The sequence below is a fragment of the Clarias gariepinus genome, chromosome 17 (genome assembly GCF_024256425.1).
Source record: "Clarias gariepinus isolate MV-2021 ecotype Netherlands chromosome 17, CGAR_prim_01v2, whole genome shotgun sequence".
Taxonomy (NCBI): Eukaryota; Metazoa; Chordata; class Actinopteri; order Siluriformes; family Clariidae; genus Clarias; species Clarias gariepinus.
Genome location: NC_071116.1, coordinates 25701155 through 25718943, shown reverse-complemented (window position 1 = coordinate 25718943; position 17789 = coordinate 25701155). Strand labels below are relative to the sequence as shown.

Below are 17789 nucleotides of genomic sequence, written 5' to 3'. Positions count from 1 at the left end.
TAACCCATGAAAAGTTTAAAATATTTATTTTTACTTTTAATGAATCTAGAAAATATGAGTTCCACTATATATAAGTTATAAGTGTCATATTAGTTTGAAACTTTTTATGGTCGCTAATATATATATATATACCATATGACTATATATATGGTATATTATATATTTAATTACATTTTTATATTACATTACATTTTTTCAAAATCCCTCACAATGTGTGTACAATCCTCACCCAGAACGGGTTTCTTAAACGTTTTCAGAATAAATAAGCCAAGCTCCTCTCCTAATCACTTATTACTCTAGATTTCTCAATAAAAAGTGTTGATTATATTTCCATAACAACGGCTTTGACAATAGTGCTGGCCACAATGTGTATATAACCACACCCTTCTCCCCCTTCTAATATGTGGAACGTACATATTACGGTTTTTATAGTAACAGCCTACACGAGCACTTCATGCAGTCAGCCAAACTAATAATAAGCGGATAATTGAAAAAACAAAAACAACTACAATGCATTGCATTGAAGAAACAACAATAGTGAATAGTGAAGTTCGATACGACGAAATTTTTGTGGTTATGAGCATGTGTGGAAGGCGTTGTTGTCCAGTGTTTGCTTTGTGGTTTCCCAGTACCATCGAAAACCTGAATTTTTACTTAAAATAATATATATATATATCAAATCAATATAAATAAACTTTGGTGCATTGTCGTTGTAATACTAGACTGCATCACGTTTTATTCCTTACTTAAAAAGTCGGTTATTATTTCTGCGATAATTTCATTTATGGTCCAGTTCATTCATGGTACAGGGTCGAAGAGAAGACGGATGATAACCTGGAGGAATCAGGCACAAGGCAGGGGACACCCTGGATGCGGTGCCAAACCATAGCGAGGCACACACACACATATTACGAGCAAATTGGGAACCTCAAACACATGTTTTTGGACTGTGTTGGAAACTGTAATACCTGAAGTAAACCTGACCAGCGCCGTGAGATCATGCAAACTCACACAGACACAGCCAGACTAGAGGCAAAATTAGGACACCCAACCCTGGAGGTGTGAGGCGACTGCGCTAACCACTGAGCCAAAAATTTTCAGCCCTAAGTCTATATTAAAAAAATGTCTTCTCGGTTAAGACATGGGTATTGACGCAGACTATATGTCACATCTGGCTCCTTCTAATGCACGACATTTATTATTCTATTATTGCCTTCAGTTAGTTTTACTTGCAGTCCCCTAATGATTTGTTAATATAAGTGTGATGTTAATTCACTTCAGCAGTCAGTAGCTGGTGGTAGTCAAACCCAAGTTAAATTTCAGGTCGACACTGAGCTCCGGTTACCATCTGTTCAGGGTTTCACGTGTTCTCCTTCGGGTTCTCCGGTTTCCTCCAAGCTCTGAAAAGACCCATGAATTGAACTAGGTGTATGAATGCTTGCCTTTACGTGCAGTGTTGAATAAATGAAATGACTGAAAACCCATTCACAAGTATTCTCCTCAAGCTTCTTCTTCTTTTTTTTTTTTCTTTTGTTTGAATAAAGGGTGAACTTCAGCACCTTAAGGTCAAGCCTAAAGAGGTGTCGGCTCGACAAAATTCACTTAAACTGCTAAAGTGACAGGATGTCACAAATGCCGTTAAAATCACATTTACCCCAGGGGAAGTGAAGAGGGGAAGTCGAGAAACGTGTCAAAGCATCAAAACACTTAAAGAAGCCGAGTCAGAAATAATATTATATCTATGACATCAAAATATGGATGACAGTATAATCTAAAAATTTATGGCGGAACTATGTGAAATGCACAAATTTTAATATAAAGTTTTACAAAATAATAAAAAAAATAAAACTAAAAAAGTGGATAAGCAGGTCTCAGTGGAAGATGAATATACCTTCCATCATTATCCAGGAAAAGGTTCAGGCAAGTCCAGATAAGTGATTTCTCCACCCAGATATAATCATAGCCTCCAACCACACACACACACACACACACACACACACGCGCACTGCCACAGGCATTAGGAAGGTGCTGGGAGGAAGAAAAAAAAGTCTATCTGGGATACAATGTAGAGTCCTTTGTATGGAATGGGGATTAATAATAATAATAATAATAAGTATTATTATTATTATTATAATAATAAAATGAAGCTCCTTAACAGATTAGGATCCAAATGCAGACTGAAGCCTGAATAAAGTTTGACTTCTTGTGATTAATTTATAACATTTGATTATGTCCCAGAAAGAGGACGTGGCAACATTTCCAGTTAAGAACAAAGAAAAAAAAATTGAAAAAAAAAATTAAAAAAAAATTAAAAATGCCACAAACTTGTTTGGGAATTTCATTATGACAGTTGAAATGTAAATAAAGGAAGTTGTTAAACAAACGTTATGTAAATATACAACTTTAATGCTACTGTGTTACATTCAGTGCAAATGAAAAAGTTTCACTAAGTTACTGTCAGGAGAAATGTTTTGCATAACCTTTATGGTATAAAATAAAATACTAAAAACATTCAAATATACATATATTATAGTAATAATAAAAATAATCATATTAAGCAGTTCCTACCCAGAAGTTGTCCTTGAAGTGTAGCTCTCTCATGGTGATGGCGTTTGGAGTAAAACTGCTGATGACTTTCACACTGTTTGTTATTAAGCAGCAGCAGCGCAGCGCAGAGGAAGCCCCGGGACGCGTCTCAAACCAGCGAGTTCCTACTTCCGGGAGGGCACTAAACTTCTGAACGCGCGCGCTCGTACGGCGCGCGCGCATGCGTACGCGCATCACCATGAGCACGTGCGTTGGATTGCTTTACAGCCTCCGTAAAGGCATATAACATGAGCGACTCGTTTCCCGACATTACTAAACATCATAAATTCCTGTGTTATGAAATATTAAAATCGTCGTGGCTTCCTCAAGCGCAGCACTTCCCTTCTGTTGTTTTTTCTTCCCATTCTGTCATTTACGACATTGCGGCTTTGGTGGAGAACAGTGCTAAATTACTGTACCGCTAACATGTGAAACTGTGTTTGCATATATCTAACCAAATTATTTTCAAGGTCAAAATAGTTCTTAAAAAAAAAAAATCCCTGTGGCTCGCCAGATAACATCAAAGACTAATTTGCACATCATGGGTTGGTTACGATTATTTGCATTAGCGGGATTTACAGAAGCTCGACTGAGAGCACAGATATATATATATATATATATTTATATAAAAAAACTAGCTTTTAATACTTAAATATAGACAGAAGACAAGAGAGTATAAAATGTCAAAACAAGGAAGAAGTGCAATGTTTAGTCAAACAACAGGGATCAGTCATTGCTCATGGTGAATTATGTGGGAAGTAGTTGTTGGGAACGGTCGTAATTAGTTATTGGTGGTAGAAAAAAATGATTAGTGATTTGGTTGTTGGGAACAATGGTGATTAGTGATTTGGTTGTTGAGAACAATGGTGATTAGTGATTTGGTTGTTGGGAACAATTGTGATTAGTGATTTGGTTGTTGGGAACAATGGTGATTAGTGATTGGTCATTGGGAACAATGGTGATTAGTGATTAGTTGTTGGGAACAATAGTGATTAGTGATAGTTGAAAAAAATGGTGATTAGTGATTGGTTGTTGGGAAAAATGGTGATTAGTGATTGGTTGTTGGGAATAGTGGTTATTAGTTATTGTTTATTGGGAACAATGGTGATTAGTTCTTTGGTTGTTGGGAACAATTGTGATTAGTATAATTGTTTGTTGGGAATAGTGGTAATTAGTGATTGGTCATTGGGAACAATGGTGATTAGTGATTAGTTGTTAGGAACAATGGTGATTAGTAATAGTTAGTTGAAAAAATGGTGATTAGTGATTGGTTGGTGAGAACAATGGTGATTGGTGATTGGTTATTGGGAACAGTGATGATTAGTAATTGGTTGTTGGGAAAAATGGTGATTAGTGATTTGGTTGTTTCGACCAATGGTGATTAATGATTGGTTATTGGGAACAGTGGTGATTAGTGATTGGCTGTTGGACACAGTGGTGATTAGTGATTGGGAAAAATAGTGATTGTCAGTGAATTGTAATTAGTTAGAACAATTGTGATCAGTAAGACACCATCCTTTACATCCCGGTGTGTCTTAAACTGCACTGTCATCTCATATAACTGTTGCTGTGATGCCAGCTGGAGAGTAGTAAATTACTAAATGTAGTGTATTTAAGTTGTAAAACTGGCTTACTGTAAACCTTTAACACGTGGACTGTATGCTGGCCTACAAAGTGGGCAGTACTGCTGGTATTGGATCTGCATGCAGTGAGAGTTTATGTATTTACTACTTCAAGTAACTGGTGCATTAAAACAGAAATACTGAAAAGTGTAGTGCAGAATACATTACCAGCTGTTTTATTCTTTAGATAATTCTAGCAAAGTCCAGTCATTTTACCTAATGAACAATGTCTCAGTTTGAGACGCACCCTTTGTGAAAATGACTTTCCCTCTACACTTCTGCCATCTTGTGGTTAAACTCTAACACTTTTTATTAGTATGGTGCAAAGCTACAGGTATGTCCCTATACAACTAAGTTACTCACAGAAATTTTTATACACCATTTTATTTGTCCTTCTAAGGACAACTTGTCAAACCGTTTATTCAAAAATCAATCCAAAACATAATTATTTTTCCCATCATCTTTATTGTAAAAAAAGAAAGGTTGTACCCAAACCCAGCCACGACAATACGTAGCATTTCAGTTGCTTTGTCAGTAGGATAAAAACACAAAGGAATAGAAAAATACGACAATCGTTACACTAAAACCTAATCAGAAAATTCACACTACATGATTGTTAATCTGATTTATAAAACGTAGGTGGAATCCAGACGGAGAAATGAAGCAGACAGGTTTGTGAACACGACACAGCTTTTATATTCTCCTTAAGGCATCGTCGATATCATCGATCTGCTCTTTCAGCTGAGTCCACTGCTCCGGGTTCAGAGAAATCCCTGAGGACAAGAGCGAAGTCAATCAGGATGAATTCAGACACTGTTTTTCTCTCATACGCAAAGTGAAATTGTGAAAAACAAACAAACAAACAAACAAGAGTGAATCTGCTCTGAACTGCATTCTAGTTCACACTTCAAGTGTTGGGGCAGTTGACATGAATAAAAAAAAAACAACCAAACAAATAAATACATAAAATCACGACCCCATGATCCGAAATATATAAAAATATAGATTGTTTTAAAATCTTAAACCCAGACCCTTATAATATGTAACGATCTCATACTTTCTTGCTTCTTCACATTTGTCATACAACTTGTTTTTTATCAAGTTCACACAGGTCTCAGAGCCCCCCCAAAGTGTGTATGTGTGTTAATGCTACAGCTGAAACACCCCTCAGTTGTTGCATTTTTATATCTGAAACTTCTTCTGTTTCACAACTCTTCCATACACACTGTTTTTTAGTGTCTATGTAAATGAGCTATTTCTGAGCCACGCCCCTCCTAATAACAGCAGAACTAAGCAACACGCTGGGGGAGGGGCTCTTCCTGGAGAAGGTTTTTTTTCTTTTTCTCAGAAAGTAAATTGTGAATAATACACGTCCTTTAAACTGTGTACATTACTTTTAAATGTTACACAAACAATAGCTGTGGGAATCTCTAAAGACTTCACAGTTCAGTAAAATGTCTGTTCTTATCTTGATTTTGAAACTACATTTTCATTTGTCGTGACAGATACCGCGCTTACACCAACAGGGCTCTGGAACATACGTCATTCTGATTTTCATCTGATTTATTTATTCAAATGGACATGCACATTTTAATGCTGAGGATTTTCTGTTCTGCTTTTAGCTGCTGTGAGATTAGTGAATCTTTAGTGACTTAACTTTAATATCATTAAAGCCTGAGCAGCACTATCTCGTATTCAAGTAAACACATTTTTCTTAAAGTTTTAATAATGTTATTATTATAACTGAATAATCACTATATTTTGAATAATCACTGCTTATGAATTTTTAGTTTAATGTTTAGTTGACGCTAGTTGACCAACTCACTTGTACAAAGAACTTTAACTTAACTCTTATCTCTGCCATTAAATGTAGATTTTTCCTACATGTTTTTTATTAAGATTTTTATTGGTTTCTCAAAAAAACATCAACAGCAGAGCCAAATCACAACACATCATGCAAGCATGATATGTAATATAAAAATCCAAAGAGGAGAGAAAGAAAAAAAAAATTTTAAAGTATAGTTGCGATCAACGATGAACGGGCCCAAGCACCTGTGTCAACGCCACCCGGGAGCACCAGACAATCTGTCTTCCTATCAAGCAACCTGTGTCCCTATTGAACACGCTAAGACCTCTAAAAAGCCACGAACGGTGATGTCACTGAATATGGTATAAGTTTAAGGCATCTCTGGTGCGACCGGACTGCGATGGCGTAGGTGCTTGGGCTGATCATCGTTCCTTGCAGCAGCTGACATCGCCAGATGTGCGCAACATACAACCTGTGCGTCTTTTGAACATGTTAAGACCACCAAAAAAGCCTACTGCACTATTAAAACAGCAGTATCAAAGCGATGGTGATGATGTCATAGTCATGTCGTCATTGTGTTGATGTCATAGTGCTTGGGGCCTAAAAACTATCCAGTCCTCCTTTCTCCTTAGGGCTAAAGTCTTGACTGCTAAACTAAAAGTGCAGCCATAAATGGGCCAGATTTCTCCTATAAATCATCACTGACTTCGGTTAGTGCATGTGGCGCTTATGCAGGGTATTCCATACTGACTCATAGAGAGCCAGTAGCATTTAAAAACCACCTGAGGATTTTTAGAAAAAAAGAACAAACAAAAAAACATTTAGCTATTATATATATATATAGGGGTCGGGATTGTACAGTATAGAGCAACATCCTGTTTTTCAGCACAAAACAGGCAATACGATGATTGAGCAAAAAACATGATTGAGCAAAAAATATATTTTTTAAATGGGTCACATATACATAAAATATAGCACAGACACACCTGTTCCAAATAATAATAATAATAACATTATGCTGATTTTGAGAGTTCTACATTTTTGCAACGTCCTTCCCTTATTCCAGTAATGGTCAAATTTACCCTTTAGAAAATTAATCAGAACTTTCTAAGTGACATATCCAAAAACCCAAAAAACACACAGTGACAAGGCTTCCATATAAGCACATATTTTATATTTTATATGTTGGGCAAAGAACCAGACCACAGTCAGATCCAGCAAGATCCAGATTCAAGTTTTGCAGAATAAAGGGTTTTTCTTAATTTTCTTTATTGTGATTATTTAAAAAAAAAAATGAAGAATGTCATTAAAACATTGAATTTCACTTTTGACTCAATAGTTTTTGGTCACTATTTGGAGATTTTTGGGAGGATTTAGAAGGGCATAAAATAACAAAAACTGAAAGAATACCACATGTTAAAAGCAAAAGTCCTGCTCTTTGTATATTCCTTTTTTTGGCCTCTAAAAACTAAACCAATTTCAAAACTTAGTGTAATTTCCTATAGAATGTAATTTCCTATGAGTCAAAAAAGTCAAAGTCCTTCTTGGGAGAAAGCTAGTAAAAATAAAAAATATATAATTGATTAAGCTTCCTGATCCTGTTTAAAGCATTTCCAGAGTCTAATCGGTTCACCTCGTGGTTACGAAGATAACGGCATTAAAATCCCACAAATGAACAACCTGAACACTCATAAATCACTCATAAATCTAAGCAGGTGTCTGGGTTTTACATTTTGTGCATAAAAGCACCATCTTTTTAGAGACTTGATTATTTTCTTGATTACTTGATTTATTTTTTATTTTATAAAAAAAAAGTTGAATATTTGCTGAGTTTTAGTCACGTATTTATTACGGATTACGACACTTCAGTCTTTGCTGTGCCAGTGGAGGTGCCAGTATCTGGGTTAATTAGCATTAACTCTGGGTGAAGAGGGCGAGGCGCTCCTTACCTTTCTTTCCTGGTTTCATTTCACCTTCTTGGTCATTCCAGTACTCGCGGATATCGATGAGGACTTTCCCTTTGAACTCGCGCACACTCACGTACCTCATCTTCCCTATCTTAGGAAACACAGACGCAAAAGCAGAAGAGAAAAACGTCAGTCGTTTTTATGAGAGAATTTAGACAAAAAAATTGGAAATATTATTTTGTCGTTCAGAAAACTAATTACTAACCTAATAATAAAAGTGTAACATAAGGAAAGTTAGTTCACTGCTTATATGCTGCACCACAGTGAAACATATGTTTGTATTCGGCTTATCGTGTTTAACTTTCTAAAAGGGCTTCACGTACACATGAAACGAGACACATACAATGCTTTTAGGAATGTAACGGTATGAAATTTTATCGTATTTTAGTGTTAAAATTTGTTTCCAACGTGTGTATGACTTTCAGCAAACTCTTTCAAACTTTTCTCTAAACTGATATGCCATCATTTATGAAGAAATTGATTACAAAATGCTCTTTCCTTTCAACAAAAATTAACTAAGTATAAATCATGTCAAAATAACTTCCAGGTTTTTATACATTTATTGTAATCGTTTAAAATAAAATATGAAGAGATATCTGTCTGTGTAAACTGTACACACAATCATTCACCAAAACCACTAGAACATTACAAGAACTCAGCTGGAAGTTTCTGCCACATCCCCCCATACAGTCCTGACCTCGCTCCAGGCCATTACGATTAAAGGACTTTGTGGGAGACATGAAGCTCTGGTATACTGTGATAACTTTCTACCTTGATGGTCCCTAAGCATTAGTCAAATGCTGGGACAAGTGCATTATTGTAGCGGGGGATAATATGGAGACATAAAGAGACTTTCCACTCTCATAACTGTGTTCTTTTATTCCACACAATCAAAAGTCCTGGTTTGACTTGAACTCTGCTCGTATAAGCCGCATATTTAAAGGTTAAGGATACCAAGCTACATACCAAATGAAAAACTTTTGTCAATAGTATTTTTCCTAGGTGATGATTCTACTTATTTGCCATGCAACACTGAGTGGCCTGACCTACTTACTTAAACAGCCCTAATATAATAAATCTATGTATCAAATTTAGTATTGTGTTACTTTTATATAAATTAGATCATAAATACCACAGTCTTCTCCTTTTTAAAGAAATTATATTTTAATTCTGTATGACACTGCAGGCTATTAGGTGCAAAATCATATTATCAGTCACAACTTCTGACCTGGAACATGTTATCTTTCTTATTGCCGCCGCCGCTGCTTTTCGATGCACCAGACGCCCTTGATGACTCCCCACTCTTCTGTTTCTTTGCTGGCTTCTCTATCATTTGCTTCTTCCTTTTGGCCTGGCGACGCAAAGTAAACCATTAACACCATTACACATTTGCAGGCTTAATCTTCTCATCTTTGGTTTTCCAATTTCTGGAAGGAGAGTCATCAAAATTTCTGTACCTTCGTGTCAGCCTCACTGTCTGAATCACTGCTGGATGTTGAAGAAATCACTTCCTTTGATTTAGGCATCCTGGTGACACAATGATATAGAAAAAAAAAACATTTTTAAAGAGCGTTTAAAACCTGACAATTTTATAAATAACATGATAATAGCAGTGGAATTAATGATCTCTAAAGGTTTGTCTGCATCTAAATATCTGGATGTTCTAATCACGAAATGTGAACTTGCATAACAAATGTTTATAAACACTTATTATATATATATATATATATATATATATATATATACTAGAATACAAATGTTCTGTTGCAACATGCTGTTTAAAAAAAAATCTTGTACTTAGTTATCAGATGAAACCAGGAAGAATTTTTTTTATCACTTCTCGAAATAAAATGAAACCACGCGCGAAAGCGCGCATGCGCACTTGATCACCCCATACCAGGAAATTAATTTTAAAAAACATATATATATATATTTCACAGGTTTAAGTGAATTTTTGCAATTTCTTTTACAAATTATAATTATCTATACATTACAAAAACTTTGTATGTTTTACGCTATTCCAAACAGGACCTTAGAAATACAGTACGCGTCCTGGTTTCCGTTAGCATGTGCTAGCACGATAGCTCATTTTGTTTACTTAAGTACTGTGTTATTAGTGATGTCTTCCGCTTCTAAACATGATCACATATTGAATAATGTCAATTCGTTTATATACATCAAATTAAAAATGCGTTTTAATTGTGTATAGCGACGGGGGGGGAACGCGCGCATGCGCGAAATCACTCCTTCGCAAAGGCGGGGGCTGCGCGTGAGCACTAGCACTCCTGGTAGTTACAGGGCTTTGAATTTTGCATCCAGGGACTGTTGAGAAATACCCGGATTAGACGGCGCGGTTTGATTGGCTGAACGTCCCCCGCGTTGTTCTCTCCGATATGTAGTGCGCGGAAATGGACTACAAAAGCAAAGTCAAGCCTACATTCTTTGCATTGTCTAAAGATGAAATGAAAATCTGCACAAACCAACAATGCATCGGTTACGATACCGGTTGTCTTTTAGCCGTGCTTGGTACACTGCTCATACTCACCTGCTAGCTAGAGAACTGATGCGTTAAACAGCGGAATGTCTCTCGGTGAAAACAGCGGCGTTTCTGCGAAGCCACGAAATGAATCCAAAATGGCGGCGTGGTAGACAGAGTAGTGCACTACGCAGCACGTAACAGCCATTTCCCCCGCTCCCTATGTAGTGCACTTTTACACACAGAAGGGGGTCATTTGGGATCGAGCCTTCCTTTGTACATACTGTAGAGATGCGAGAGGCAAGTCTGTGCCTGCTTCTCCTTGGAAACAAAATACATAAATAAAAAATAAACATAATAGATAAGCACAGCATATAAGAAATGCAATAACAGTTCATATTGCGGCTCAGTGGTAGATTTTTCGCCCACCATGTGGAAGGCCCGGGTTTGAGTCCCACACAATGCCCAAACCTCAGGCCCTGGATGCAGTGCCTGTCCTAGGCCTGGATAAATTGGGAGGGTTGTGTCGAGGGCAAAACCTAATTGTTGTGCAGATTGGATGGTCTGCTGTGGCGACCCTGTGACAGGAACAACAACGTTACCCCATTACCTCACAGCACTTGGCAATCAATTTTACTAATACAAATGTTTTTGTATTTCCAAACAATGACCATTGTTAAAATCACTATATACATAAAAGTGATTTGGTAAGTTCCTCATATTTCAGTCTTCCTTTTCTAAAAAGCCTCGTTATGTGAACAATAGAGAAGGTGAGAATAGGAGGGAGAGTTATTAGAGAATCCTACTCTAACCTTCCCCATTGTTCACATAACAAGCCTTTTCAGACAGCCGAGGATTCTTTGACCTTGGAGGAATAAATAATATAAGGAACTTACCTCAGACTAAAAGAAATAAGTCCAGTTGACACGATTCGATTTCCAGATAACCTCACATGGACGACTGAGAATTTTCACTGTAATTGTTTTAGCGCATGTAACCCAGTCATTACACATGAATTAACCTATTGCTCTGTTATTTAGTCATTACTCTCTGTAAGATTATGTAACATCAGAATTTTTCACATGTAGACCTATTAACATTACACAAGTCTCTCTAATCCCACCTGCACCTGGAGGAATTCTGTTTAATACCACCTATTTCTGAAGGTATTCCATCATTTCAATCCCACTTGCTCTTTAAGGATTCCTAATCAATTTCACCTGCTCCTGACGGAATTCTGTCAAATCCCACCTACTATAGTCTTAAAGGAATTCTGACCAAATTCCACATGCATTTGAAGAAATACTGACCAACATCATGTTCTCCAAAGTCATTTCATCCAATCCCCCCTGCTCCTGAAGGAGTTCTGTATAATACATCCTTTGTCAGTTAAATGTCGGACCCAACAGTTCAGCATCCTTAGCTTGGTATAATGATAAACTGTGGAGATGTTATTTCTTTAAATCAAATACAATAATCTTGACTGATTTCAATATATAATGATTGCTCTACACTTTCCATTTTTATTTTAAATAAAGCTAGATGTTATCTAAACATGTTTTGTGATAAGACCCTTTGTGACCTCAGAAACCTTTTCACAATACCTCTTAATGCATCCAGTTGAGGAAATGTTTAAGCTAAGGGAACACAGAGTTCTGGCAACCTACCACGCTGTCACAATACCGGCAAGCAGCTGTATTAGCGAACAGACCGCATCATTTTCATATAAACGCACAACACCATGCTAATGGAGATCTTGTTCAGGAAAGAGTGTAAAATTCATGTCCCTACAATAACAGAAGATAATCTTGCCGTCTGGATAACACCATACATCACTTTGTATGATGGAAAATATTTGCATAGTTTTAAAAAAGTAGTTATAAACTACCTTATTCATGTGCGAAATTTAAGTGACAAATCCAAAGTTACAAAAACATTGGATATATTTATATTTAAATATTTGTCATATGTTTAGTAATTGTAGTGATAATCCGTTAATTAGTGCCGTATTTTTTTATGTTTTTATTTTGCACTGAATTTTGAAGGCTTGTCCCAACAGTTTAGCAATCAACACACACTATGAGCATGATGGCATTGATGGCAAAAATTGGCCTGAAAATGAAAGCTTTGGAAGCTGTTTTGTTTAAGCGGTGTGTATGTATGAGGACAAAAAGGAGCTGGACAGACTAAAGAAGTACAGTGCTCCCGCATGACTCTCTTTAGATGATGGGGATGATGTGAGGGATAATGCTTCATTTGATTTACATCTGAACTGGGAAAACTGAACTTGGAACGGTGTCATTTTCAACATCGATTAATTTGAGGTACAATGTAGTTCAAAAGAAAAAAAAAAAACAGCAACACATGGGTGACTTCATGTTAATGTCTTCTTGCAGAAAAGCTATGTTTTCCATCTCAAAAAAGAAAACTGTATAGTCAGGTCAGTGTCCTGGACATATAGCAAAAACATCTGTACAGTATGTTATCTGATCTGAAGCACACATCTGCATAGACATTTATTTACGTCACTTGCTCAACATGAGAATACATTTTCTTTTGTTGTTTTTGGGCATTGTTTCATTAATTCTAAGGACAAAATGATTTTAAAAAAATCATATAATATCTGGAATAACATTGACAAACACAAATTAATTCTAAACAGGTGGTTACAGAGTGATATTACAATATATGTGAGAACTTTATTGTCTAAGATGGATAGCTTATCTAAACTTATCTATCCATAAAATCAGCTTTTATGTACTGCTAAGAAATGATAAAAGCTATACCTATCTCTGTAAGAATATCTCTGTTTAGTCCTAAACATTTTTGTTACACCTTTGCTATTCAAGCCTTAAGGATATAAGAATGGCTGTGACTAAAAAAAAATTAAGGAATGAATATATTTCATTTCCTCGTCCTCACAAGGTCAAAGAGGTATTTGGGTCTGGATTCGATTCCCGTCTCGGGCCTGTGTGTGTGTGAGTTTGCATGTTCCACCCATGTTTGGTGGGTTTTCTCCAAGTACTCCGGTTTGATCCCAGAGTTGAAAGACAGGCAGATTAGGGTAACTGGTGTTCCCAAAATGACTGTAGTGTATAAATATTGACAGGAGGTCATAAAATCTTTTTTATATTTTCCTATTGGCATCTCAGAGAGTTTTTTACTTGCCACCGTCTCCATCAGCTTGCTCTTCAAAGACAACCTGATTCTGATACATATTTTCTCACATTTCATACACATTTCCATAATTTTTTTCCATGATTGTGTAAATCGAATAAATAAAAGGCCGCACGGTGGTGTAGTGGTTAGCACTGTCGCCTTGCACCTTCACGGTCTGAGTTCGATTCCCGTCTCTGTGTGCACGGAGTTTGCATGTTCTCCCCATGCTTGGTGGGTTTTCTCATGGGACTCCGGTTGACTGCCGTTCCCAAATTACCGTACTGTGTGTGTGCCCTGCGATGGATTGGCACCTTGTCCGCGCCTCATGCCCTAAGTCTCCTGGGATGAGCCCTAGGTCCCCGCGACCCTGAATACAGGATAAAGTGGTATAGAAGATGAGTGAGTGAATAAATACAGTGGTCACCATTGGCCTCTATGGTCCCTTATTGGACTAGGTCTTGTACACAGGACGACGACGACAATTGTTCAATTATTTCTGCAAAAAAAAACACAAGTGTTAAGTTCACAAGTGTTAAAGAAATAAAAAATTGGAATTTTATTATACAATAATCTCATCTGAACTCATTCCCCTCCGTCTATCTGTTCTTATCACCTTTCGCCCGCATGTTTAATCAGGAAGAAAGTTCAGTTCTCAGGAAAGACAAAAACAAAAAAACTCGAGAGAAGAGAAACCGACAACAACCTGGAATGACGTCGACTGAAACGCGTGCACGGGGAAATCCTCGGTTGTCCCGCAATAAAGACGTCACTCAGGAAGGTTGAGCAAGACGCGAATCTCAAATTATTTTAACTTCCTATGCACGCGCACTACTTAGGGGCTTAACCTGATTGTTTTTGCAGCCTGCGTAGTGCACTAAGCACACGCGCGCGGTCGTGTTTGAGCACCGCTCTTCTAAATATAACTGATAGAAAAAGGTGCCAGCAAAGGCGGAACTGTTGCACTGCGCTTATTATTCTTCTGAAGCCGAAGGGAAGAGGAGCGTTAGAGCGTCTGAGCTTCTCTCTGGTTTACACGAAACACGAAGAGCTGATTAACTCCTGAAAATGGCGAGCAAAGGTAAAATGTAACGTCGTTATAATGTGTTCAGTTTGTTTTAGTAGCTACTTTTGTGATATAAAAAGAAAAAAAAAGACTTTTATTATGATGGGTTGAGAACAGCTGGATTAATAAAGTTTTTGTTTTTTTTAATGTTTTTGATGTTATTATCAGTAGTATTAATAGTAGCTGTAGTTGTTGTTTTGGAAGAAGAGTACTTGTTTAAAAAAAAAAAAAAAAAAAAAAAAAATATATATATATATATATATATAATTTTCTCTTTATTGTCCATAAAAACAATTAAAACAGTAATAATAAGTGTAACATAAATGCAAGGTTATCATTCGCTCCAGTGCCACCGATCGCTGTGTATCGTTGTCTGTTGATAAACTTTTAGATATAAAAAAATAATACCTATTTTAACAGATATATTCGTACTTGTGTTTATCGTGACTTTATCCCGGTCAGGATCTCAGTGGATAGACTCATGTTGTGTGTAAGGTTGGAATACACTCCACGTCGTCATCAACACACACCTTGACGCAGTCGTTCACCCTTGGGGACAATCTAGCGTCATCAATCCTTTGTTAGAGAAAACCAAGGAACGTGGAGGGAACCCACGCAGACATCCACACACTCAGAAACCCGATCTGTACCACATGACTTTTAATATTCTGCTAAGTTTAGGCTTCCTCTTTTTTTTAATTTAGTTTCCCCTTCGACGTGATGTGTTTCTCACAATTTATAACCATTAAAAAGTTCCTGTGTGTAGATGTGTGTTATTGTGTGTGCACATAAAGGCTCAGGATGCGCTGTGACTCTGAACCGGTTAAATCAGTAACCCAAAGACAAATGAGTGATTTTAACAAATGGATAAAAGTTTGCGAATTTATTAACCTAAGAAAAAAAACGAATACACGTATAGAAAACGAACATATCAGCCAGATCGTGAAGTGAGTTATGGATTAAGCATAGATTCCTTCGAACAATTACTGTCTTATTACAGGATTATTATCTGAATCGGCTGTTTACGTTTTTCCCACCTTCTTTTCAGAGGAGGCAGTGGTGACTGAATGTGCGCTCCAGCTGCGTGCGCTTGGAGATATGATCTACTGGAAATATGTCCTGCTGGAGTTTCTGGCAAAACACATACAAGCCGCGAACGAAGACCCGGCAGGAGGGACGTAAGTCCTGAACGAGATACGCACTTCATGAGGATTATAATCACGAAGAGGTCACTTGAGGGCTGAGCTGATATGGGTGCTCGTTTTCTGCATCCGTCTGGAAAAAAAAAAAGAGGAAAATAAAGAAAAATCCTCCTGAAATGGAAAAAAAAACTTCCTCACTCCTTGCTGTCGGTCACTGATGATGATGATGATGATGGTGGTGTCTGCGGAAACCTCTTTCCTGCCTGCTGTTTTACTGCTTTGGAGAGCGGACTTTTGACCGCATCGTACCCTGGACTTTGTGAAGAACCTGTTCCTGACGTCTCCTGTGACGGCCTGGTCGCATTCTGGCACAAAGACACTTTAGTAAACAACCTCACATCGGCGCTCTATGTGTATTTATATAGACATAAATCCTGTTACATTTGTCTTTGTATTACCGGCGCTTAGTAATAGTGCTTTTGACTGTTTTCCAGCTTTTTGTTTATCTGAAAAAAAAAAAAAAAAAAAAAAAAGACTTAGCATGAATTTTCAGATCCTCTACCTCAGGTCAGGTTTCAGTCTGTGCAGTTTAATCCAAGGTTTATCGAGTTTTATGCCAGGAGTGTGTCCGAACATGTTCTGCATATCAGATTCCAAGAATAAAAACGCAGGTTAACAAGCATTACTACAGGAAGTTCTGCTTATGTTCTCACTCAGTACACTTAGGATAATAGTAGCAAAGAAAAGGTGCTTTAATAGGAGAAGAAGGGAATTTAGTGATGTTGCTGGTAAGATCCATTCCTCAACATCTGCTTTATATGATAAGGATAAAGGAAGAGCTGGAACACATTGCTGTCTCTTCCTTTTCATTCTTAAATTAAACAAATGCTTCTTTAATTCTCGCTTAAACAGCTGCTGTATTCGTAGCTTCCCCATGAGATTCACGTCATTCAATGAAAAATTTCATTTTTCTTTCTTTTCGGCCATCTTTGATTACTGGCCCCAAAATGGCTGACAATAATTCAAACACATCATATTATGTCTGCATCTAAGACCACTAGAGCTGTGTGATTTATTCAATTCTGAAATGTATTTAATGCATTGTTGCTTGATTGAGTTAATGAAATTCTTGTGTCGGGTTTTCGAATATAGTATCGATTCACACTTTTTAAATTGTTAAGTTGGAAACCTTAAATGGTCTAAAATTGACCCAAATTAAAAAACAACAACCGTTTTTGCAGAAAATACGAATGCGCCTCTCTTTCTTTCGAGTTCATGTGCAGTTGGTGCAATATCGCCACCTGTTGGCCTGGAGTGTCGAACAGAAGATTAGCGCTTTGTACAAGAAGTGACATTTAAATCATTAACAACACAAGTTACAAAGCATTTTAATGTTTATTCAAATAAAATAAAAAAATCTCTTTAGTGCTTGTGAATCGTATCGAACCGTAAAACTGCATCGAATCGACATTCTGCCCGTGATTCACAGCTCTAATGGCCACATGAAGCATTCTTTCTATCATTTATAGAAAATCACATCACATCAGCGTGAACCCAGGTTTAGTTTTTACTCATGTGTCTATGGTTTACCATCCAGAACACTCAGATCATGTGACTGTTTATGGGGATCAGGGTTTCTGTTGTTATCAACCCAGTCTGAGGAATTTCTGACTATTTAAGGTTTGTTAAGCTCTTATGAAACACATCTTAGAGTCGTATTTATTTGGTGCTGGGTTCGAATAAATTAGATAAACCCTTTCCTCTGGGTTTTGTTTCTCACTGCTGTATTTGTTACAATATTGTTAATTTATACTTTTATTGTATCTTTCTTCCATACCTTTGATAAAATACTCCTACCCAATTGTTGAGAGTTTGTCATTTTTTATTAAGCAGAAGAAGGAACGCTTAAAACTGATAAGTTTTACTGAAAAAACTGTCCAAGGACGAATAAATCACTGGGATAAGTG

At 37.0% G+C, this 17789-nt stretch overlaps 2 protein-coding genes and 1 long non-coding RNA gene across 4 annotated transcripts in view; 1 reads left to right on the top strand and 2 right to left on the bottom strand.

Annotated features, from left to right (window-relative positions):
• The window catches only part of pstpip2 (proline-serine-threonine phosphatase interacting protein 2), a 40506-nt gene extending 37519 nt beyond the window's left edge, over window positions 1–2987 (bottom strand). Inside the window, exon 1 of the mRNA XM_053515523.1 lies at window positions 2569–2987. Within this exon, the coding sequence (XP_053371498.1) occupies window positions 2569–2787 (219 nt within the window). The 5' untranslated portion in view covers window positions 2788–2987. The remainder of the gene's footprint in view (window positions 1–2568) is intronic.
• A 1666-nt stretch (window positions 2988–4653) lies between these two features.
• On the bottom strand, window positions 4654–10644 carry sub1a (SUB1 regulator of transcription a). 2 transcript variants are annotated; one of them, XM_053515528.1, is made up of 5 exons: window positions 10528–10644; window positions 9440–9509; window positions 9211–9333; window positions 7965–8073; window positions 4654–4981 (listed from the first exon to the last, which is right to left on the bottom strand). In XM_053515528.1, exons 2-5 carry the CDS (start codon window positions 9506–9508, stop codon window positions 4902–4904), a joined length of 381 nt encoding a protein of 126 aa, XP_053371503.1. In that variant the 5' UTR covers window position 9509; window positions 10528–10644; the 3' UTR covers window positions 4654–4901. The 2 variants fall into 2 exon arrangements, with proteins under 2 accessions (XP_053371503.1, XP_053371505.1); XM_053515530.1 differs by lacking the exon at window positions 10528–10644 and adding an exon at window positions 9780–9843.
• Window positions 10645–14395: 3751 nt separating this feature from the next.
• On the top strand, window positions 14396–17683 carry LOC128545351 (uncharacterized). Its single transcript, XR_008365860.1, has 2 exons — window positions 14396–14695; window positions 15729–17683. It is a non-coding gene; the product is annotated as an uncharacterized LOC128545351 (long non-coding RNA).
• The last annotated feature ends 106 nt before the right edge of the window (window positions 17684–17789 follow it).